General features: G+C 34.5%; 1 protein-coding gene across 12 annotated transcripts in view; it reads left to right on the top strand.

The window, feature by feature from the left end:
• KLHL8 (kelch like family member 8) overlaps positions 1-23,825 on the top strand; it is a 53,666-nt gene that overhangs the window by 19,761 nt on the left and 10,080 nt on the right. For 8 of the 12 annotated variants that reach the window (XM_082463241.1, XM_082463251.1, XM_082463249.1 and 5 more), the window contains 5 exons: positions 3,866-4,230; positions 14,187-14,735; positions 15,142-15,328; positions 19,037-19,180; positions 20,118-20,229. In XM_082463241.1, coding sequence (XP_082319367.1) covers positions 4,018-4,230; positions 14,187-14,735; positions 15,142-15,328; positions 19,037-19,180; positions 20,118-20,229 — 1,205 coding nt within the window. In that variant the 5' untranslated portion in view covers positions 3,866-4,017. The remainder of the gene's footprint in view (positions 1-3,865; positions 4,231-14,186; positions 14,736-15,141; positions 15,329-19,036; positions 19,181-20,117; positions 20,230-23,825) is intronic. The other 4 variants (XM_082463252.1, XM_082463242.1, XM_082463243.1 and 1 more) reach the window with 3 other exon arrangements.

Below are 23,825 nucleotides of genomic sequence, written 5' to 3'. Positions count from 1 at the left end.
TGCTCAAACCTTTATTATTTACTTCCTTCTGCTAGGTTTGGGTTTAGTTTATTCGTCTTTTTTCTAGTTCCTGAGGTTTTAAAGTTAGGTTGTTGATTTGATGTTTTGGGGGTTTTTTTTGATGTGTTTAAAACTGTAAATTTCCCCCTTAGTGGGAAATTAGCTTAGCTTTCGCTGCATCTCATGTTTTAGTATGTTGTGTTTTTGTTTTCATTTGTCTCTAAGTATTTTCTAATTTCTCTGTGATTTCTTCTTTGATCCATCAGTTGTCTAAAATTGTGTTAATTTCTACAATTTTGTAAATTTTTCGTTTTTCTTTTTTGTTATTGATTTGTAACTTCATTGTGTTGTGGTTAGAGAAGATACTTCGTATATCTATTTTTTAAAATCTATTGAGTCTTAATTTGTGGCCTAATATGTCATCTCTCCTGGAAAACATCCCATGTGCATGCAGTTGAGAAGAATGTGTATTCTCCTGTTGTTGGGTAGTGTTCTGTATATGTCTGTTAGATCTACTTGGTTTATTGTGTTAAGTTCTCTGTTTCCATACTTATGTCTGGTTGTTTTGTTCATTATTGTGAGTAGGGTATTGAAGTCTCCAACTGTTATTGTAGAACTGTCTGTTTCTCCCTTCATTTCTTAGTTTTTGCTCCATATGTTTTCATGACTTGTCATTATATATGTAAATATTTATAATTGTATTTTCTTGCTGTGTTGAACCTTTTATTAATATATACTGTCCTTTTTTGTTTCTTGTAACATTTTTTATTTAAAATCTTATTTTTGTCTGATACTAGTGTAGCCACTTTGGCTCTTTTTTTGGTTACTGTTTGCATGGAATATTTTTTTCAATCCTTTTCATTTCAACCTGTTTGTGTTTTTGGATCTCAAATGAGTCTTGTGTAGACAGCATATAATTGGATCATGTGTTTTTATTCATTCTGCCAATCTCTGTCTTTTGATTGGAGTGTTTAATTCATTGATGTTTGTAGTAATTACTGATTAGGAAGGACTTATTTCTGGTATTGTGCTATTTGTTTCCTATGTGCCTTAGAGCTTTTTGAGCCTCATTTCCTGTATTACTGTCTTCTTTTGTGTTTAGTTGATTTTTTTTGTAGTGAAATGTTTAAGTTCCTTTCTTATTTTCTTATGTGTATACTCTATAGGCATTTTCTTTGTGGTTATCATGAGGATTACATTTAACATCCTAAAATTATAATACTCTAATTTGAATTTATACTAGTTTAGCTTCAATAACAGACAAAAACTCTGCTTCTTTACAGTTTCATCTCTACCCTTTTCAGTTGTTGATGTCACAAAATTACATCTTTATACATTGTGTGCCTAAAAACATGAACTAAAAATTCAAATTATTAAAATTGTTTAATTTCAATTTTATTTAAGTTCTATTTTTTACTTATTATTTTAAGTATTCTAAATTATGTAGGAAACATGATTTGGTGTAATAAAGCAAAATTACAGTAAAATAGCTTTTTACATTAATAATTCTTTAAAAATGTATTTGTCTCTCAAATATAAAAAGTACAGTTACAAACCACTGTTATAATAATACTAGCTTTTCTAATTACCCATGTATTTACTTTTATATTCATATGGCTTTGAGTTACTGTCTAGTGTTCTTTCATCTCTTTTCATCTTGTAGGTCTCCCTTGAGTTGCAGACCAGGTCTAGTGATCATGAACTCCCTCAGCTTTTGTTTATCTGGGTGTGTCTTACTTTCTCCCTCACTTTTGAAGGACAGTTTTGCTGGATATAGATCCTTCATTGACACATTTTGTCTTTTAGTACTTTTAACAGATCCACCCATTGTCTTTTGGCCTCCAAAGTTTCTGATGAGAAATCTGCTGATAATCTTATTGAGATCACTGGTATGTGATGATTCACTTCTCTTCTTATTTTCAAGATTCTCTCTTTAGCTTTTTGGAACTTTGATTATAATATGTCTTGGTGTGGGTCTCTTTGAGGTCATCTTTTTTGGAGTCTCTTGGATGTTTATGTTCATGTCTTTCATTAAATTTGGGAAGTTTTCAGCCAGTACTTCTTCAGATATTCTCTCTGCCCCCTTCTCTGTCTTTTGTCTTTCTAGGACTCTCATCATATGTATGTTGATCTGTTTGATGGTGTCCCACAGGTCCCTTAGGTGCTGTTTATGTTTCTTCAATCTTTCTGTTTGTCAGACTTGATAATTTTCATCGTCTTAGCTTCAACTTTGCTAAATCTTTTTTCTACCTGCCCAGATCTGCCTTCAAATCCCTCTAATGAATTTTTTAAAATATTTATTTATTTATTTTTGGCTGCATTTGGTCTTCATTGCTGCACATGGGCTTTCTCTAGTTGTGGCGAGTGGGGTGTACTCTTTGTTGTGGTGCGCGGGCATCTCATTACGATGGCTTCTCTTGTTGCAGAGCACAGGCTCTAGGTGCGTGGGCTTCAGTAGTTGTGGCTAGTGGGCTCTAGAGTGTAGTCTCAGTAGTTGTGGCGCACGGGCTTAGTTGCTCCATGACATGTGAGATCTTCCCAGACCAGGCTTGAACCTGTGTCCCCTGCATTGGCAGCGGATTCTTAACCACTGTGCCACCAGGGAAGCCCCCCTCTAATGAATTTTTAATTTCAGTTATTAATATTTCAGTTCCATAATCTCTCTGTGGTTCCTTTTTAGGTTTTCTGTTTCTCTCTTGATAGTTCCATTTTGTTAACACAAATGACTTTGTTCACATCTTCCTTTAGTTCTTTGAGCATCTTCAAGACAGTTGTTTTAAAGTCTTTGAAAAGGAACTAATGGCATTTTTACTAGACAGAGGCAGTTTCTGTTGATTTATTTTTCCCCTTGAATAGGCCATACTTTTCTGTTTCTTTGTATGCCTTGTGATTTTTTTCGGTTGTTAAATACTAGACGTTTGAGTCTAATAATGTGGTAACTCTGAAAATCAGATTTTTCCCTATTCCTTAAGGTTTGTTGTTTTTTTTTGTTATTGTTTGGCTTTTTTTTTTTTTTTTTAACTGTTGTGGGCTGTCTTTATGCTGAAGATCAGCTTGAGGTTTAAACTTAAAGTCTTCTCAGGTCTTTTCTGAGCCTTTTCCTGGGCATGCATGGTCACTAATTTTCCTTGTATATGCAGTTGTTTTTTAATGTCTTAGTCTTTAGTGTCTTACTCCCAAAAGGGGAAATAGTGAAAAATGCAGCGGTAAAGGGCACCAGCCTTTAAAATATCCTGGAAGTCACTTCAGATGAGAGGGAGGGGCTTGCAACAGTGGGAGGAGGTGCAATAACAGTGGCTGGCCACCTCTTTGTCTGCACCTCTGTGATCAGAAACAGTAGTGAGCAATCAGAGGAGAGATCCCTGATATTCAGAGGATAGAGTCCTTCTTGCCTACTGTGGCTCCTGCAAACTCTGTGCAAGCTGCTCCAGAAACACATGCACAGCTGCTTGCCACATGGCTGAGGGTGGGCAGCTGCTACTGTACACAGAGCTGAAATTGACCAAAGTCAACTGTAATTTACTAAGTCTTCTGGAAGTTGTAATCCTTCAGCAGACTCCAGAGTTTCAAAATAGTTACATCAAACAGATTCTGTCAGTGCAGTTGTTGTCTACGTGGGAGACAGATTCCTTGTGCTTCTACTCCACCATCTTCCCACAATTTTCCAATTAGATTTTAAAGGAGTCCCTGATACAATTAGCTGAGGTGGCTTATGTGACATTTAGTGTGAAAATACAAAGTCACCTGTTCTTCTTTCAACAATGATTTATATGGTCATTTTACATATATGGTATTGGCAAGCTATAATTTCTAGTAATCATTTTTTGAGTGGTTGTTTTATGTGTGTTTTCTTATTTTTTTTCAGTCTCAGCTAACTGGACAATGGCAGTTGAGTAGGTTTTGAAAAATGTCTGAAGTTTAATGGACTGCATCTACCTTCTGCCTTTTCCCCATCCTTTACAAAAGAATAAATGGGATGTTTGAGAAGAGAGCTGTATTAAAAGAAGAGTGTTACAAATGGCTTCAGAACCTGTGAATGCAAAACAAGCTAGGAATCGCTTCACAAAGGGGAAAAGGCAACAGCACCAGCAAATAAAGAACAGATCTTCACTTGGTGATGGTGATGGAGAAGACTCCTTTATCTTTGAAGCAAATGAAGCTTGGAAAGATTTTCATGGTTCTCTTCTTCAGTTTTATGAAAATGGAGAACTCTGTGATATCACATTGAAGGTGAGACTGTCTTTTTTTCTTTCCTCAGCCTCTTCAGTGTATTATATAAAATAAAGGTTTCTATAACCACACAAGGCAAATTTTTGGTGCTTTACTTATTATAGTCAGAATGGTTTTAGTTTCAACCCTTTTTTACATTGAAGGGGAAGGGACATAAGGGAGGGTAAGTAAAGGGAGCCTAGCATAAGATAAAATTACTATACTAATTAAATGTTGATATTCACTATTTCTTAGTTTCACTTCTGAAAGTTCTGGAGCCCTAAAACAACAAATAGTTATTATTTGTGAAATGGATAAATTGCTGTTGACCAGATAAGCTTTTTTTTTTTTTTTTTTTTTTGGCCGCACCGTACGGCTTGCGGGATCTAAGTTCCCTGACCAGGGATCGAACCTGCACCCTCCTCAGGGAAAGCGTGGAGTCCTAACCACTGGACTGCCAGGGAATTAGCTTTTAACTTGTGAATTAAAAAATCTTGATGTTGGGAATTCCCTAGTGGTCTGGTGGTTAGGACTCCATGCTTCCATTGCAGGGGACATGGGTTTGATCCCTGGTCAGGGAACTAAGATCCTGCATGCTGCCTGGCGCAGCCAAAAAAAAAAAACAACTTGATGTATTCACTTACTCTTGATGTTGGTTAGAAGTCAGAATTCTTGGTTGTATATGTAGCTGCACTAGTGTTTTACTGTGTGTTCCTATTCTGGTGTAAGCATATCTTGTTTTTCTGCACTTTTTTGCTTTATTGTGTTTCTCAGATAATGTGTTTTTTGTTTGTTTTAAACAAATTGAAGGTTTGTGGCAGCCCTGAGTTGTCAGGTGATGGTTAGCGTTTTTTAGTCTAAACATAACTTTTATATGCACCGGGAAACCAAAAAATTCGTGTGACTTGCTTTATTGAGATATTTGCTTTATTGCAGTGGTCTGGAACTGAACCTGCAGTATCTCCAAAATATGCCTGTAATTTAATCTCTATTTTAATATTACCGTCTTTAAGTGAGATTGTTTATTTTTACCTGATAGTGGAGTAGAGTGTTTTTTAGACTTGGATGAAGAAGTCTTTAGTAAACTTTGTCTAAGGCCTATATGATCACGTTGCTCTGCTACAAAGGACAGTTTTAATAAAGTTGGGAAATTGATAAAGCAGTGTTGAAGAGCCTGTGTTCTAATTGTTTCTCATAGCTCATTTAAAGTACCTCTTACTATTCTTATCTCTCAGTGTAATATTAAATTCTTTTGAGGATTTATGTTTATACATGCAGCATTTTCCACATGAGATTTGCCACTTTGGGATCTTTTAGATTTTGCTTTCTGCTCCTGATAGGTCAGGTTCTTAGAGCTCAGAGTTGTGGGGATTGAGGACACCCTTAGAGAATCAGATCAGGGACGCTCAGCGAAAGTCTGTAAACTGAATGCATAAATTCTGAGTTTTAGGCCCAGAATGTCCAGGAGTATAGTGTTATACTGTAAATAAATGACCTATATTCTCTTTACTTAAACTTTTAATTAGGACCTACCAATATGTAAGGACACTAAGATATTGAGAAGAAAATTATTAAATAATTTTACTAGCTTTATGTGAAATATAGCCATGTATAAATTTTAATGAAGGAAGACCTAAACTGTAGGTGTAGAACACCTGATTTGTATAGTATATTATGTTTAATCTAATGCCATTGTTCTAATTTTCAACACAGGTGTGAAATTCAGTGACCCACACTGGATTTGGCAAAAATAAAAATGTAAAATAGATTATTTGAATTTAATAAATTATCAGTTCATCATATCAATATATGTTGGAAAATAATTAAGTAGAATATTATTGATTGTATACATTTTATAATTGGATCTTAGAATAATTTTTACTAGCTACTGCATGTAAACTTTCTTAAGTGAAAAGTAAGGATACAGCCATTTTAGGGCAAGTGATAACTAATCTCATAACTTTTCTTTGTTTATTGGGTAACTTCAGCAATAGGTTGAAGTGAAAACCTCAGAAGACTCTATGGTGGAAAAAAGAAAAAAGAATCTGTGGTGGAAACCCAAAATTACTGTGTTTGAAGCAGTGATAGAAGTCATTTAGGAATGAGAAACTTCACTAATTTAAAGGAGCTATCATTTTTATTTTTTCAACTGTAAAATTATGATGACGATTAGGTTTTTGTGAGGAATAAGTGAATTGATAACATGTGAAGTCCTTATAACAGTGCTCAGTACATAATATTCAATAAATAATCAGCTATTAGGATCATTATGTGTACTATTCTTGTTGTTCCAAAAGTATTAGATAATGCTGCTACGGTATATTCTGTTCTTATCATTAGAAAGAATTGTAGCTTAATCTTTTAGCAGGTCTGTTATTGGATTTGTTTCTTAATTCTAATTCAACATTTCTTAAACTTTCAGAATTTAACTGTCACAGAACAACTAAACCAAGTAAGATTATGGGTAGTTTATAATGATCTGTTCAATATAAACTTCACTTTTTACACTCATATAACCTTGAGGATTATACTTTGATATAGTCATCTCCTTTTTTGATTAGTATGCTTCATTAGGTCATTATTGCTTTTAGGACAAGCATTTTAGAAAGACAATTATCAAAACTGGTTTTATTGTTCATATGTAAGGCCATTAGTGTGTTTTTAAATTCCAAAGTGAGCACTGATATTGGAAAAACAAACTCATTTAACAGATATTTACTAAGGTCTTATCTTAGTATATGGAGAGTATAAATAAATCTGAATAATATGCTGTACTTGCTTTGAGGGAGTTTGAAATTTAGCTGGAGATAGGCACATACACAGCTAACTAAAATACAATTTAGTGATTGTCATTTTATGATATTTTTATGGACGCATAGGAGAGGATCTGTTAACTATGTCTGAGAGGTGATTGGAAAGGCTTCACATAGGAGATTATATATAATCTTGAGGTCATTCCAGGGAAAGGTAAAACTTGTTTATATATTATTATGTATATTTATTAGTGAAAATATTTTAAAACAATGTATCTAGTAGCAGCTCTAAAGTTATGTGTGAGGGAAGGTTCTTAAGGCCAACAATTTGGTGGGGAAAAGGCAGAGGGAAATTGTCTTGAAAGGGGTATTGCATAGGTCTCATAATGCTTAAACTATACATCATAGATGAACAAGAGTAGCATCTACAAAGATGCTTTTATTTATGCTTTATGTAGTTTGAGGAAATGTCATTATCCTTGTTAAAGATCATAGTTAATTTTACCTCAAGAAGTTGATAGAGATTATTAGAGGAGAACAATCCCTTACATCACCTCTTGATGCCACCACTGATTATGTTTCAGTCATGTTGTTTGGCTTTTTTTTTTTTTTTGAAAGTGCACGTTTCTGTGATTTTTTTTTTAAAACAAGTATTTATAGGATTCTAATGAACACGTTCAAGACTCTAAGTGTTATAATTATTTGCTGTCAAAACTTTCAACAGATCAGGTAAGAATAAGTGCTCTGAAAGATTGCAGAGAAACAGTGTTTGAACTGCATTATAGTAGTATACTTCCAAGAGGTAGAAGTTATAAAATTGTTATCCTTATAAATGTAGCAGTCAACTCCTGACCGGAGAGCAGGCATAATCTAATAAAAGAGAAATGATAAAGGAGAAAGTGATTTTTTTAAAATATAAATTTATTTATTTTATTTTTGGCTGTGTTGGGTCTTTGTTGCTGCACGCTGGCTTTCTCTAGCTGCGGTGAGCAGGGGCCACTCTTTGTTGTGGTGTGCAGGCTTCTCATTGTGGTGGCTTCTCTTGTTGTGGAACACAGGCTCTAGGCGCACAGGCTTCAGTAGTTGTGGCTCGCAGGTTCTAGAGCACAGGCTCAGTAGTTGTGGCGCACGAGCTTAGTTGCTCCGCGGCATGTGGGATCTTCCTGGACCAGGGCTTGAACCCGTGTCCCCTACATTGGTAGGCGGATCCTTAACCACTGCGCCACCAGGGAAGCCCGAGAAAGTGATTTTATATTTAACACTTAAGCATTCTGTGTTAAGACGTCTAATAAAATGATCACTTCTATTTTTGTCCATTCAAATAGTAAGTCAGTATTTTGATTTTTTTTTTTAATGTTGCTCAGAAGAAGGGATATTTGAGTATTTATATCCATAGATCCTTGTTTATTTGACCCCCAAAATGCTACCTAAAAGTTATTATTTTCATTGTGCAGGTTTTTAAAGTAAACGTAGTGAGATAAGATTGTAGAACAGTGAATGTGACTAGACATTGTGATATGGTAATTCACTACAAGCCAAGGCATTGAGTCTTATACATTTAACCCCTTCTTGACCTGGCAATTAAACATGTTTATGGCTACTCAGACTGAATAAAATTGGTGGATTATTGAAAAAGAGTAGCTAATTGAGATAAAAGGGCAAAATTACAAGGGATTAAGCTGAAAAATTAGAATACAGCTTATAAATGTACATAAAAGGAGACTTGGGTATATAGGCTTTTTTCCCTCCAGTCTTTATTTCTGTTCTGTGTGTTTTCCACACATTTATTTCAATATCGTTCTCAAACATTTAGCTTGAGTTACTGTTAAGTGGCATAATTGTAAACATTTCAACCTGATATATACTTTAGTTTTTAATGATTTAAAAATTTTTCGTATGTTTGTTTTCAACAATCCATGGTAATGGGATTATACAATTAATACTTAGAAATGAAGTAAATCTATGTAAGAACAACAGTTTGCAAAAGAATAGTTCACGGGATTGCCAGATTTTTTAAAGTACTAAAAATGTCAAAGATGTAAAACAGTTGAAAAATTGTTTAGTTATCAACATATTGAACATTATTTATTGCTTTGAAATTTTGATGAAGGGATTATTCTCAAACACTGCTGATGGATATGTAAATTCATTCCTTGTTTTTCATGGATGGTTTGGCAGTATGTATCAAGAGCTGTAAAAAGCTTATATTTATTGACTCATTAATTCTGCTTTTCAGATTTTATCTTAAGGAAGTATTCTGAAATGCTGAAAAAACTTCATGTTCTAAGATACTGTTTATATTTAAAATATGGAAAACTTGTCTTAATGGCTGATATCAATAAATAAACTGTGTTACATCCACTGTGTAGAATAAGCATGAAGAGTTGAAAGTTTTCGGAAACTTAGGAAAAGGTGATGAAGTTCAGGACAGTCTATTATGTTTCAAAATGCATGGGAAAAAGTTAAAAGGAAATATGCCAACAGGTTGACAGTATTTGTTGAATTGTGAGTAAATTTTTTCCCTTATATTTTTCTGTATTTTCTTGATTTTACACATTAAATATATATTGTAGTTGAGGGGAAAAAAGAAAACTTGAAAAGTAAGTGACCTTTAATGTAAGATAATAGATAGGTTCCTTTTGAAAGTCAGGGCTGATAGTTAATGGGATTTTTTATATATATATAAATTTATTTATTTATTAATTTATTTATGGCTGCGTTGGGTCTTTGTTGCTGCGCGCAGGCTTTCTCTACTCTTTGTTGTGGTGTGTGGGCTTCTCATTGCAGTGGCTTCTCTTGTTGTGGAGCACGGGCTCTAGGCACGCGGGATTCAGTAGTTGTGGCTAGTGAGCTCTAGAGCGTAGGCTCAGTAGTTGTGGCGCATGGGCTTAGTTGCTCTGCGGCATGTGGAATCTTCCCGGACCAGGGCTCGAACCCATGTCCCCTGCGTTGGCAGGTGGATTCTTAACCACTGTGCCACCAAGGAAGTCCCTTAATGGAATTTTTAATGTTCTTTGTTTAGTGTTTTTTTAAATGTCATTTTTAGTTCATTTTACCTCATAATTCAGCAGACGGTCATTTATTGTTTTCAAATAGAATTCTACTTAGTTTGTCATATAGTTTTTTTGGTTGGACCTAAATGTTGAATCAGCAATAAAAATTAAGGATGCTTGACTTCCCCATGTACTCTTCCCCACTAAATCCCCATGTTGGAAGTGAGGTGCCTTACTAATCCAAAAGCCTTTGTTTCATTGTATTTTTTTTTTTTTGGCTGTGTTGGGTCTTAGTTGCGGTGAGCAGGGGCTACTCTTCGTTTCAGTGTGCGGGCTTCTCATTGCAGTGGCTTGTCTTGTTGCGGAGCACAGGTTCTAGGCGCTCAGGCTTCAGTAGTTGGCGGCACATGGGCTCAGTAGTTGTGGCTCACAGGCTTAGCTGTTCCGTGGCATGTGGGATCTTCCCAGACCAGGGATCGAACCTGTGTCCCCTGCATTGGCAGGTGGATTCCCAACCACTGCGCCACCAGGTAAGTCCCTGTTTCATTGTATTTTGATCCCTATTGGCTAATCCATGGACAGTTACTCAAGGTTTGGATTAGCGGTTTGTATTTCAAGCTTTTGTTAAAAAATAAAGGATCATTATGTTAATGTTGATATTCTACATATTTCACTACTTGGGTTTAAGCTTGACATGTTTTCTTTTCCCCTGAGCATCTTGAATTATCCATATGTTCACTTACCTAATAAAAGTGTAAATTAGAAAATTTCCTAGTATCAAGGACATATGCTGTAGTATTTATATGATTTTAAATGGTATAATAATGTCTAATATTTTGTAGTTTGTGTATTTTTTACCCAGTTTTAAACATCTAGTCTTTAGACTTCGATTTCTTTCATTTTAAAATTTCTGATAAAATATTTTTGGTAACTGATACTTATATTTATGTACCAGAGAAGAAAAATTTAGAAATAAACTCTTAAGAACATAATGAGACTACATAGTGTCAAAGGAAAGTTAATGAATGCATAGAAGCCCAAATTTTTTGATGTTCCTATTTCATATATAAGGCTCAAAGATCTTTTTAAAGTTAAGATGGGTATTTATTTATTTATTTATTTTTACAAAAATGTTAGTTTGCATTAGCCCCACATTCACAAAACTTAGAAAACAAAAGAAAATGTCCAGCCATTATAGAACTCTAACATCCAAGTATCAATTCCTTTATTCCAATCAAAAACAATGTTCCCAGAATTCAGTACGAAACTGAAAACACTGCTGTTACCAGCCATAGTCCATAACAGTAACTTTAAATTGTCCAAGGGGAGTAAGGAAGCATTTTAAATCACTGTCACTCCTACTGAAGGATTTTAGGCAACGAGAATTTATTCTCATACAAGAATAAATTTGCATTTTATCATTAAACAGTATGAGGGCCTTAACTGGGAATTACCAGTTTATAAACTTTCTCCCCTAAATTTGTGAATATATCTGTTAAAATTTTCTTGTTTAGAAGATGGGTATTTATTCTAAAACGGTGCATAACGGTATGATTTTGTGTCTGTGTGTGTATATTAAATATACACGTTTTAGTTTATTTGAATCAAATTAAATGAGTTACAGAGGGACAGAGCCTTATAAACAACATGAAAATAGCTTGAGGGCCATTGATTTGTACAGCTTGGATGAGAAGGCATTGTAAAAATGATGTTTATCTGAAAAGTGTAGTACTTTTAAAAAAAAAAACAAACTAAAAAAAACCACAAAACCTTATGTCGAGGGCTGACTTTCAGTAGACTGCAGCGAGGGAGCTGCTCTGCTACCTATAAAACCCCTACCCAGAAGCAGTCGTCTATGAATGGTTTAGCACCAGTTTCCCAACGAACGTGCAGTGCGTGACAGGCGAGGGGGCAGCCGCCTTTCTGGCCGCGCCTGTAGTACCTTATTTTATAGTACTATTATGTAATAGAGTCTTTGTAAGTAGTTTAATTGAGCAGGTTTACGTCATGTGAGATTTACAAGTATTTGCATAGAAACTAAATCTCAGTGGTGGCCAATGCAGATGATCCAAAAAAAAAAGATATTTTTAGACTATTTTTTAAATGTTTAATATCAGATTTCAGATCCCATTTTAGGGCTAATGGGAATTTGAGAACATGCCAAGCTTTCTGCTGTAGTATAGTTTACAGCTTGACTCTCAGTAGACTCTAAATCCTGCCTTCTAAATTATTTTAACAAAGTAAATATAGTATAACCAACAGAAACAATCATCTTGTACTTGTTGAAATAAGTGATATTCATTCTTCCTCTACATTAGTGAAAAAAGCTGGGTAAGGAGCATTTATAAGCAAAACCTTTTATACATTGTAACATTCCTCAGGCCTTTTTCTTTAGGAGTTGTTATTTTAAAATTAGTTCCCAAATAATGAAACACAACTATAAGTGTATTACATAATCAAAATGTTACATGGAAACAGGATAATTGCTAAAACACTACTATCCTGTTACTTGTACTCATTGATTATTTAACATAAAGTGCTGGGGAAACTGGATAACTACTGTGTTAGAAAGATGATGAGTAAGAGGTACAAACTATGTGTATAAAATAAGGTACAAGGATATATTGTACAACACGGGGAATATAGCCAATGTTTTATAATAACTGTAAACGGAGTATAACCTTTAAAAATTGTGAATCAGTATATTGTACATATAACTGTAACATACAATATTTTACAGCAACTATACATCAATAAAAAAAGATATCTGTCTTCTCAGTACCAAAAACTTCCAGATGGAAATAGATTTGTGAAAAACATAAAACTAGAAAAAATACCTGTAAATATTTATGGACTGTTAGAATGATTCCCATTTCAAGCATAGCACCTAAGGCAGAAGTCATAAGGAAAACGATTGATTGGATTATATAAAAATCCATAGGGAGTGAATAAAATTTTGAAGCATACTTAATAAAAGAGAAGTTTTGAAATGTATATATGACAAATGACTAATATTCTAAATGTCTGAGGAGTTCTTACAAATGAGAAAAAAAGTCATAGAAAGAGTTCTTAGAAGAAATAAACGTAGTCCAAAATTTATGAATGATTCAATCATATTAGTAAAAAGTAAACTAAAACAATGAGATATTTCATACATTGAATTGGCAGATTTTTCTTAACAAGATAACATTCAGAATATGGCACAAATATTGTAAACGGATCAGAAATGGACAATTTAGTAGTATGTATCCAAATAGTACTTATCCTTTGAAGCAGCGTTTCTATTTTTAGGAGTTTATCTTTAGGAAATAATAGAGAATGTAAACAAAGATTCTCCTACAACAAAGTTCACTACTGTGTTTGTAATGGCAGACTATTGGAAGCAATCTAATTTTTCAACAAAGTGGTGAGATTTCAGTGTTCTTTATTACATTTCTATAAAATATCATTTCAAAATTATTTAAATAGGAAATGAAAAAACTTCAGTTAAGCTCATAGTAAATACTAACATTGATTTGTTTACTCTGCTTCAGTTTTCTCACTGATAAATTGTGGATAATAATAGTATCTACTCACAGGGGCATTGGGACAATCGAGTGAGTTAATATATGAAAAGCACTTAGAATAGTGCCTGACACGATAACTGTAGTTAACAATATTGTGTTGTATATTTGAAAGTTGCTAAGAGAGTAGATCTTAAAAGTTCTCATCAGAAAGATTATATGAGGTGATGGATAGTTTACTAAAACTTACTGTGCTAATTGTTTCATAATATATACATATATCAAATCATAATGCTGCATACCTTAAACTTATACAACATTGTGTGTCAATAAAATTGGAAAAAAAATTTCTAAAAAAGAAAGGACTCTTAGACCAAAAAAAAAAGTATAGTGCCTGATACATAGTAAGTGCTAGGTGATGTTTGCTGTTAGCCTCATTAATTCACAAAATGCTTCTGAAATGTGAGATAATACAGAAAAATCATAGTTTATGGTATATACATTATAGATACATGTATAAAAGATTTGACTCTCACTTGGAAGAAGAAAATTGCCTGACTTTAAGAAATTGGCCTAGATTGAAAGTAAGTGACAAACGATTACATTGTTAAAACAAATACACTAAACTTGTCTGGAGTTTTTATCCCTGCTATACAACATGTACTCGATGCTGATCTCAGGCTAATTTTGATATTAAACTGAGTCTCTCTTTGTTTTGTTTTGAACAGGTTGGCTCAAAGCTAATCTCTTGTCACAAACTGGTATTGGCTTGTGTTATTCCCTACTTCAGAGCTATGTTTCTCTCTGAAATGGCTGAAGCCAAGCAAACACTGATTGAGATCAGAGATTTTGATGGTGATGCAATAGAAGACTTGGTAAAGTTTGTCTATTCTTCACGACTCACTTTGACTGTTGACAATGTCCAGCCTCTCTTATATGCAGCCTGTATTCTACAGGTTGAACTGGTGGCTAGAGCTTGTTGTGAATACATGAAGTTACATTTTCATCCCTCCAATTGTCTGGCAGTAAGAGCCTTTGCAGAAAGTCACAATCGAATAGACTTAATGGACATGGCGGATCAGTATGCCTGTGAGCATTTTCCTGAAGTGGTGGAGTGTGAAGACTTTGTAAGTGTGTCACCCCAGCATCTCCATAAGCTTTTGTCCTCCAGTGATCTAAATATTGAGAATGAAAAGCAGGTCTATAGTGCAGCCATCAAGTGGCTTCTTGCCAATCCTCAGCATCATTCCAAATGGTTGGATGAAACACTTGCACAGGTAGGGATGAATAAGATTGTGTATAGAAATGAAATGATATGAAAGCAAATCAGCATGTTCCATTTATCATAAAAAGTGTAGATTATCCATTGATGTAATATGATGTGAAAATGGCTTTGACTCTTTCCTACTTACTATACCATTTAAGGATAAGTCTGAATGTGTTTTATTTGAATTAGAAAGATTATTACCTGCTTTTTAACCTGAATATTTTAAAAATCCCTTTGAGATATCATTAGTACAGACCAGTACTGGAAATTGCTTTAGAACTTGGCACATTGAGCTTCATTCAGATTTTAGAAGGTAATAAATGAGTTTTAAAAAGAGAACATGCTTCAGTGAAAGTAAAGAATGAACTGTCCAATTGCAACTTAAATTTTATATCTGCAACTATTCACAATCTTAGGTTCGTTTGCCGCTGTTGCCGGTTGATTTTCTTATGGGTGTTGTGGCAAAAGAACAGATTGTCAAACAAAATCTAAAATGTAGAGATTTATTGGATGAAGCAAGAAATTACCACCTTCACTTGAGTAGCAGAGCAGTACCTGACTTTGAATACTCCATTCGGACTACCCCAAGGAAACATACTGCTGGTAATTAAATTACTCATTTTATCAACTCTGCTCTAAGGAATTTTGTTGTATTTTGGGTTGGTTATGTTTGCCCAAACCTAATTGTAAGATGATTAGTATCTGATTGTCTTAAAGTAATAATTGGCAAGTAAGGTTATATATGAATTCTTACTGTGCATGATTTCAGATAGTTTTACCAATAAGCCAATTTTTTAAAAAGCTGTAACAAGACCTATACACTCTGAAGAGACTGCTGAAATATCTTTTCTTTGGGGGTCTTTTTGATTCTTCTAGGCAGAATTAGATCCTCTGTCAGTTTTGCTTAAATGACACTTGGTTTGCACATGTTACTGTGTTGCATTGAAATTTATTTGACATGTTTTGAGCCCTTCAGAGACAGGTAGGTATCTTAATAACTTTGTATCCCTGGTACTAAACATGGAGCTTAACACATATTGCATATTTAAATGTTTGTTTTTGCATTTTATCACATCAAAAGAAAGGTACTTAATACATCTAATGTTAATAGTATAACAGACCACATTAAACTCTCAGAATATAAAGCTCTTATACTTGAGGAGGCATGCAGTTTTGCCTTTATTTGCCATAATTTACAGACTTTCATATTTTCCTGAGAAAATAGTTTTATGTTCACTTATGTTACTCTTTATAAAGAATATATTTGTGAGATAAGGGAGAGTAAATGTGGTCAGTGAATTCTGGAATCAGTACTCTGAACAGAGACTTCCTGTACATCTGCTGTGACCTAATGTGGTTATTAAATAAAGAGATCCGTGGACTAGCCTAAAAACAACAAAAGGCAGTACATGGTAATGAATAGTGGGACTTTATCTAGATAGTATAAAGAAAATTTGAATGTTGTAGATCTGCCTATGAAGAAGTAGTTCTTCTAAATAGTTTAACATGATGGCTTATTTTTCCCTTTTTTATAGGTTGATTTCAAGTATTAAATTTTTGAAGTGTAGATTTTTTTAGTTGTGAATCCTGTTTCAAGAAGTCAAGGTATTTAATTCTTCAGATTCAGACTTGAATTCAGAGATTTTGGTAGTCTAGGTTATATGACAAATGTATTAGACCCTCATATACATGATCTCTTACATGATTGCAAGAACTTTATAGAGTAGGTTTTAGTGAAGGATTTGATCCTTATTGTGAGAAAGATGGTGTTATTCCATTTTATGGATGAGGAAACTAAGAATCAGAGAGAGTGAAAGGATGCCCAAGGCTACACAGAACAGTGGAGAAAGGATTTGTGTCGTGATCTTTTTACTTCATTTTAATTTTTTTCCTTCCATGTCATGTTCCTAGGTGACCTATGTAGCTGAAATATTAGGGTCCACTTAAATAAAATCTAATCAATAATTGGGATTACATTCTGGGATTATAATTCCAGCTGTGCCATAAAACATCTGTAATTTAGGGCAGATTTCTTAATCTCTGAAGGCCTCAGTTTATAAATAATTTTGACTGCAGGATCTTTAAAGTCTCTTTCAACTTTAAATTTCTCTGATTTAAAACACTGAATTGGTTGGAAAAGATAGCACAAGCAGTTCTGGTCATTCATGTATGTAGTCATTCAGCAAACATATATTAAGTGCCTACTATGTGCCAGGTTCTGGGTTAGGCATTAGAAATGTAAACACACAAATAGACTATAGCCGTTCCTATTTTGAGAGAACTTTCAGTCTGATCTAGGGAAATAGACATATGAATAAGTAAATGCAATAAAGTATTAAAGGTACTTTGATATAATCAAAAGGTATAGTGGGAAGCAAAAAGAGTGGTTATTTTTACTTTGGAAGGGACAGAAAAGGTTTTATAGAGAAAATAACCCCCCAGTCTTAGTTTTGAATAATAAATCGATGTTTTTCTGGGTGCCAGTTAGAGAAAAGGGTATTCAGTTTATTTTACATATATTGAATGTTTAGTACACGCCAGGCACTGTGCTCGTCTTTATTAGTGGATAAGCGCTTAACACACTATCTTAATCTCGCTTAGACTCTGGTGACAGATATCAGCATAATCATTTCAATATTGTATATTACATGAATGAGAGTTACCAAAAGTTGTTATCAGAACGTTGAGGATGATCACTGTATGGGTGATGCAGGAGCTTAAACATTAAGGGAAAGAGAGGGAGAAAATCGCGTTGGACAGTGCAAGGCCTTTATGCTCTACTAAGGCTTTATCTTGTAGAGCAGTGGTTCTCATAGTGGGAAGCAAGTGGTAGCCTCTTGACCAGCAGCATGAGCATTCACTTGGGAAGTTTTTAAAAATTCAAAATTTTGGACCTGCCCCAAACCCACTGAATCAAACTCTTGGTGGGGGAGGGGTCAGGCCCAGCAATCTCTGTTTTATAAAATAGCTCTTCTGATGATTCTGAATCAGAATGAAGTTTTTTTTTTCTTTTTTTTAATTTGGCTGAGTAGGGTCTTAGTTGTAGCACACGGGATCTTTGTTGCGGCATGCAGGATCTTCTAGTTGCAGCATGTGGGATCTAGTTCCCTGACCAGGGTTCGAACCTGGGCCCCCTGCATTGGGAGTGTGGAGTCTTAACCACTGTGCCACCAGGGAAGTCCCCAGAATAAAGTTTTGATTTGTTAAAAAAAATTGTGGTAAAATACATAAACCATAAAAATTGCCATTTTAACCATTTTTAAATGTACAATTTAGTGGCATTCAATAAAATTTTTAAGAACTACTGATGCAGGTAATGAAAAGCTGTTGAAAGAGCCTTTTAATTAGATTATTCAGCTGACAGTCTGAAAGCAAAAGAGTACTAAGTGATAAGAGAGAACAAGATTTTGCAGTAATAGCTGATGAGGGCCTGAACTAACAGTGGCTGTGGGAATAGCGAGGGAGAGAAAGGACACCTCAGGGAAGGAAGAGGTTGTTTAGGTGGGTGAGGAAGGGAGATCTTTTATGTTGGGTTTGAGGTGCCTCTGGGACATCAAGTGGAAATGTGGCTTAGAAATGTAGATTGGAAGGCATTATGATACAGATGGAATTTTAAGTAGAAGGATTGAACTTTTCCTGTGTAAGCATGAAGTATGTGAGAAGTAGGCTGAGAATGAAACAGAAAACATAGAAAAGAGAAGAATGATTGGAGAGAAAAGGAGACTTTGATATTATGGAAATCAAGAGTTAAGGAGTTTCCAAAAAAACTAGGGTGATCAGTATATCAAATGTTGTAATTGTATTCAGTGAGAAATTAACTTTATGAATTTGTTGGATTTTGTCATGACCTTACTAGCAAGAGCAATTTTTCAGGATGGGTGAGGATCTCAACCGTATTATAGTGGAATGTTAACAAGCTGAGATAACTGATGTATTCTATTCTTTGAAAAGTTCAAATGAGGGGCAAAAAAAGAAAATTAGATTTTTAGTGGTATAATGACATTAAATGCTATCCAAATAACTTTTTTTATTCCCGTTAATCAAAATTTTGAGTTCCTAAGTTTCTTTCCACAATTATTTATCTTTTTTTTTTTTTTTTTTAGTTAGGGGGAATTTCCTGGCAGTCCAGTGGTTAGAACTCCATGCTCTCACTGCCATGGGCCTGGGTTCAATCCCTGGTCAGGGAACTAACATCCCACAAGCCGTGTGGTATGGCCAAAAAATAAAAAATAAAAATAAAATAAGCTGTAAAAAAAAAAAAAAAATTAGGGAACTGTGATTTTAACCTCTATTTTGTGGCTTTACCTTTAGGTGTGCTATTTTGTGTAGGTGGTCGAGGTGGATCGGGTGACCCCTTTCGCAGTATCGAGTGCTATTCTATCAACAAAAACAGTTGGTTCTTTGGACCAGAAATGAACAGTCGAAGGCGACATGTGGGTGTAATCTCAGTGGAAGGTGGGTCTGCTTTTGTGTTAAATCACATCGTGTCACCACAATGGTCTTTTAAATATTTGAACTTTGAGAATTTCTTTCTATAAGAAAATTCCTACATTATAAAATATGTTTCAGTATATCAAGTTATTTGGTGAATGTTTACTTGCTTTATGCCCATAGATGCTCAGTGTACAGTCTCTTGCATATAGATGCTTAACAGGAGATGAGTATTAAGGAAAAAGGAGTTAAACTATTCTGGGTTATATTTACAAAATAACCAAACTAAAGAAAAATATTTATTGAAGCCAAATAATAAATATATATTAACTTTTTTCTATACCTATCTAATTATTATTATTGAAATGAGGTTTTTTTTTTAACCTGGTTACAAAAAATGAATTAATTGCAGAACCATGGATAAATTGTTAGGAGAATAAAAAGTCACTTTTCTTCCAATTATAAAAATATAAATGCTTTGGGGGGAAATATGAAAACATATTTTAATAAAAAACAAAAATCATCCGTAATCCAGACACCTAAATAGTTACAGTTACCATTTTGGTATGTTAATAGTTCCAATTTTTATTTGTTTCATTTAGAAAAGGTTTGATATATTAAGAGTTTTATATTTTCTTTATACAAGAGCATTTTTTCATTTTATTAAACATTCTTTGCAAGGATGATTAGTGATTTCATCTACTAAGTAATAAAAAGTTGGGAAACCTAAGGGTGGGATAATGTTTGAACATTTAAATAACTTGTAAAACAGCATGTTTCAGGCATTTTATTAAGTAGAAGCTTACATTTATTTTCATTTGACTACTGAAGTGACTTGATCATAATGTTGAACAGAAGAATACTTGTTGAAAGTTAATTTATTGTACTATTTTAATTATATATTGATTATATATAAATTTATTTATTTGGAAACAAATGAAAATACTTCTCTACTTGACAGGTAAAGTGTATGCAGTGGGTGGACATGATGGAAATGAACATTTAGGTAGTATGGAGATGTTTGATCCTCTCACTAATAAATGGATGATGAAGGCATCAATGAACACAAAGAGGTAGATGAGCATGGACATTTATTTTGATTTGTTGGTGGAAAATAAAGAAAGCTTCCTATAACCGAAAGGGCTAATTTTTTACTCTATATTTTTAGAAACTTTAAATACCGTCTTTTTTTTTTTTAATTTCATTTCATTTATTTATTTATTTATTTATGGCTGTGTTGGGTCTTCGTTTCTGCACGAGGGCTTTCTCCAGTTGCGGCAAGTGGGGGCCACTCTTCATCGCGGTGCGCGGGCCTGTCACTATTGCGGCCTCTCTTGTTGCGGAGCACAGGCTCCAGACGCGCAGGCTCAGCAATTGTGGCTCATGGGCCTGGTCGCTCCGCGGCATGTGGGATCTTCCCAGACCAGGGCTCAAACCCATGTCCCCTGCATTGGCAGGCAGATTCTCAACCACTGCGCCACCAGGGAAGCCCTAAATACCTTCTTAAACATATTTTGTTAAAGCATCCAATGTGATGCTTCGTTATAACTTTTAGAATTTTCCTGAGAATTAAGAATAGAATCATGTCTTTGAGTATGATAATGATTGTCATAGTTTTGAGTCATACCTGAGCATTTATTTAACTTTTTATTTTGAAATAATTTTAAATTTTCAGAAAAGTTTCAAAAATAATTGTGTTCCTATGTACTAGTGGTGCTCAACTGAAGATAATTTTGCACATGGGGATACATTAACATCTAGTTTTCTATTCTTCATTAATTTAACATAGTATTTTTTAACTGAGTTTTCTTGTGTGTTAGAAGTATGAAAAATTAGATGGAAATGTGAAGAGAGTTTGGCTGAAAAGATTTTTGGCCTTTTTTTCACACATAAGGAGAAAGAATCTTAGTGGGAAAAACCTAGTCTTAAAATACGCTACTTATCTATAAATGACATTTTAATACTTTAGTAGGGCTTGATTTATGCTACATGGTAACTACAAACAGTTTAAATTCTAACATGAATTAAAATGGGGGAGAAAATCCTTAAGTACATTTTTAATCTTTATACTCTTGCCTCTTTATCATCTTAAGCTGGTTTTTAGCTGAGAATTGAGTGAAACTTGTCTCACAAAATAGCAGTTGAATTTCTTTAATCTTCTAAAATATACCCTGAGCACTGCAATAGCTTTCCAACTGTATAAAAAATAATAGAACTGCAATTATTTTCTCATGTTATTTGTTTTTATAATTTGTATCCCCCCAAATCATTGTTTCAGTGTGCATTCCAAAATAATATTCACATGTTAAATACGTGAATTTCTCTTTTTCCCCCCTTTTCTTTTTCATCTTTTCACTAAAATGGATACTGATGTTTGTTCAAGGTATAGTTTTATTGAAACCCATCATCCTAACAGAGCATCTCTAGGGGTTGATTTATTTATTCAACAAATACTGGTTAAGTGCCCATTGCAAGATATACCAAGTGCTGAAGATACAGCAATAAATAAGACAGGGTCCCTACCTCCGTAGAGCTTACATTCTAAAAGGCAAGATAGAAATAAAGACATAGTTACAAGGGTAATAATGCTAGCACCAACGTAAATAAAGAATGCTTGAGAGTGGAGTCCCATTTAACCTAAGGTCTGAAGGAACAAAAGAATTTAGACTGATTAAGTGGTGGGTGGTGTAAGATTGGTGGATGGAAAGAGATGAAGAGCCTTTGAAAATCTGGAGATGAATGAGAGCAGAGAGCATGAAAGAAGTCCCGTGTGGCTGACAGATCAAAGGGGATAGTGTCAACAGATACAGCTGAAATAGCAGACAAAAAATAAAGGCCTTTCAAGTTTGCCAAGATTTTTTAATCTGGTGTGCTTTGAAATACACACATTTTTTTTTTTTTTTTTGATAGCAGGGGAGTGATAGAATCAGATTTCTCTTTTCAAAGATCCTCTGCTATGAAGTGGAGAATGTATTTGAGGAAGACCAGAGTGAAAACAGTCTGGGAAACCAAAAGGGGTATTGTAATATTTTTAGTCGAAGAAATAACGGTGGCTTGGACTGAAGTGGTAGAAGTTGAGATAGAGGAAAGAGGACATATTTGAGAGAGTTCAGAAGTGTACAATCAACAAGATTTTATGATAATTAGATGTGGGAGGTAAAAAGAACAATAAGGTGTAGAGGCTAAGATGATCCTTAAGTTTCTGGCTTAAACAACTGGATATGGATAGTGGTGTGACTTTCTGCATTAGGAAAAGCAAGATGGTGTACAGGATAAAGTTTTTGTTTGTCTTCTAAGGGGTATATTAGTTTTCTCTTGCTGTGTAACCAATTATGACAAAGTTAGAAGCTTAGAACAACATCCATTAATTGGCTCACAGTTCCATAGGTCAGAAGTCCAGCAGCTTTAACTGAGTTTTCCACTTAGGGTCTACAAGACCAAAATCAGGGTGTAGGCTGTAGGCTCTAATGGAGGCTCTGGGGAAGAAACTACTTCCAAGGTCATTTAGGTTATTGATAGAATGCATTTCTTTGCGATTGAAGGACTGAGTTTCTTGTTTTTACTGGCTGTAGGCCAGTAAAAACTCTCAGCTCCTAGAAGCCATTCTGAGGTCCTTTCCAAGTGCTCCCCTCAATCTTCAAACTAGCAGCGACTTGCAGAATCCACCTTGTTCTTTGAGTTTCTGACCTGTCTTCTGCTACCAGCTGGAGAAACCTCTCTGCTTTTATAGGGCTTATGTGGTTAGATTAAGCTCATTCAGGTAATCTCCATTTTGCCATGTAACGTAGCATAATCATAGGAGTAAAACCAGAGGGTGGTAGACAGTAAGTTTCACTTCAGATTAAAGTTAAGGTTGAAGATCCAGACACACAGATTTGAAGTAGAAGCTGTATATATGTCTGGAAATACATATTAGAGTTATCATAAATCCATGGAAAGAAAGAAATTGCCTACAGAGAGAGTATAGGGTGATAAGAGGCCTTAGGGAACTTCATAATTCAGTGACAGAATAGAGAAGAAGGCACTGGTAAAGGAAGCGGAAAAGTACCAGCCAGAGATGTAATGGAGGAGGAAACTCAAACATGTGATGTCACAAAAATCAAGAGAGTTTTGAGGAGTAAGAAATAATACTGTCTTATGGTCTTGTGGTTTAGGGGGTGGAGGGAGAGGGGAATTATATGGCACACTCACTTATGCCATGATATAACACTTGTATATTCTAGAGTGTACACACGTGTTCACCCATACCTGAAAGTTTTTATAACCACAGTATTTTGTAAGTCACTGCTTTATACTCAAGGGAAAAGAAGTTAAGGAGACAAAATGAATGACAACATTATCCTTAAGAATTCTTTCCTAGGATACTCTTTTGGTAAACTGAGAGTTAGAATCTCAGTAGAGCAGCAGCTCTCTCCAGAAATAATAATAGCTAATACACAGCACTGAATATGGGCCAGTCACTGTTCTTGGTGCATTACCTATATTGACAAATTAATATCAGTTGTGTCTACTGCTTTCTCAAATGGGTGACAGATGAAGAAGCAAGGTAGTAAAGGTTTAAACAATACACTTTCTCCAAAGTATATACCAAGTCAGTGACAGATAAATTTTAGAATAGTTCAACTTTTGATTGCTGCAGTGTGTTTTTTAAGAAATTGATATAATTTTT

This window comes from Balaenoptera physalus (genome assembly GCF_965194825.1).
Source record: "Balaenoptera physalus genome assembly, chromosome: 5".
Lineage (NCBI taxonomy): Eukaryota > Metazoa > Chordata > Mammalia > Artiodactyla > Balaenopteridae > Balaenoptera > Balaenoptera physalus.
This window is presented reverse-complemented; position numbering and strand designations above follow the sequence as displayed.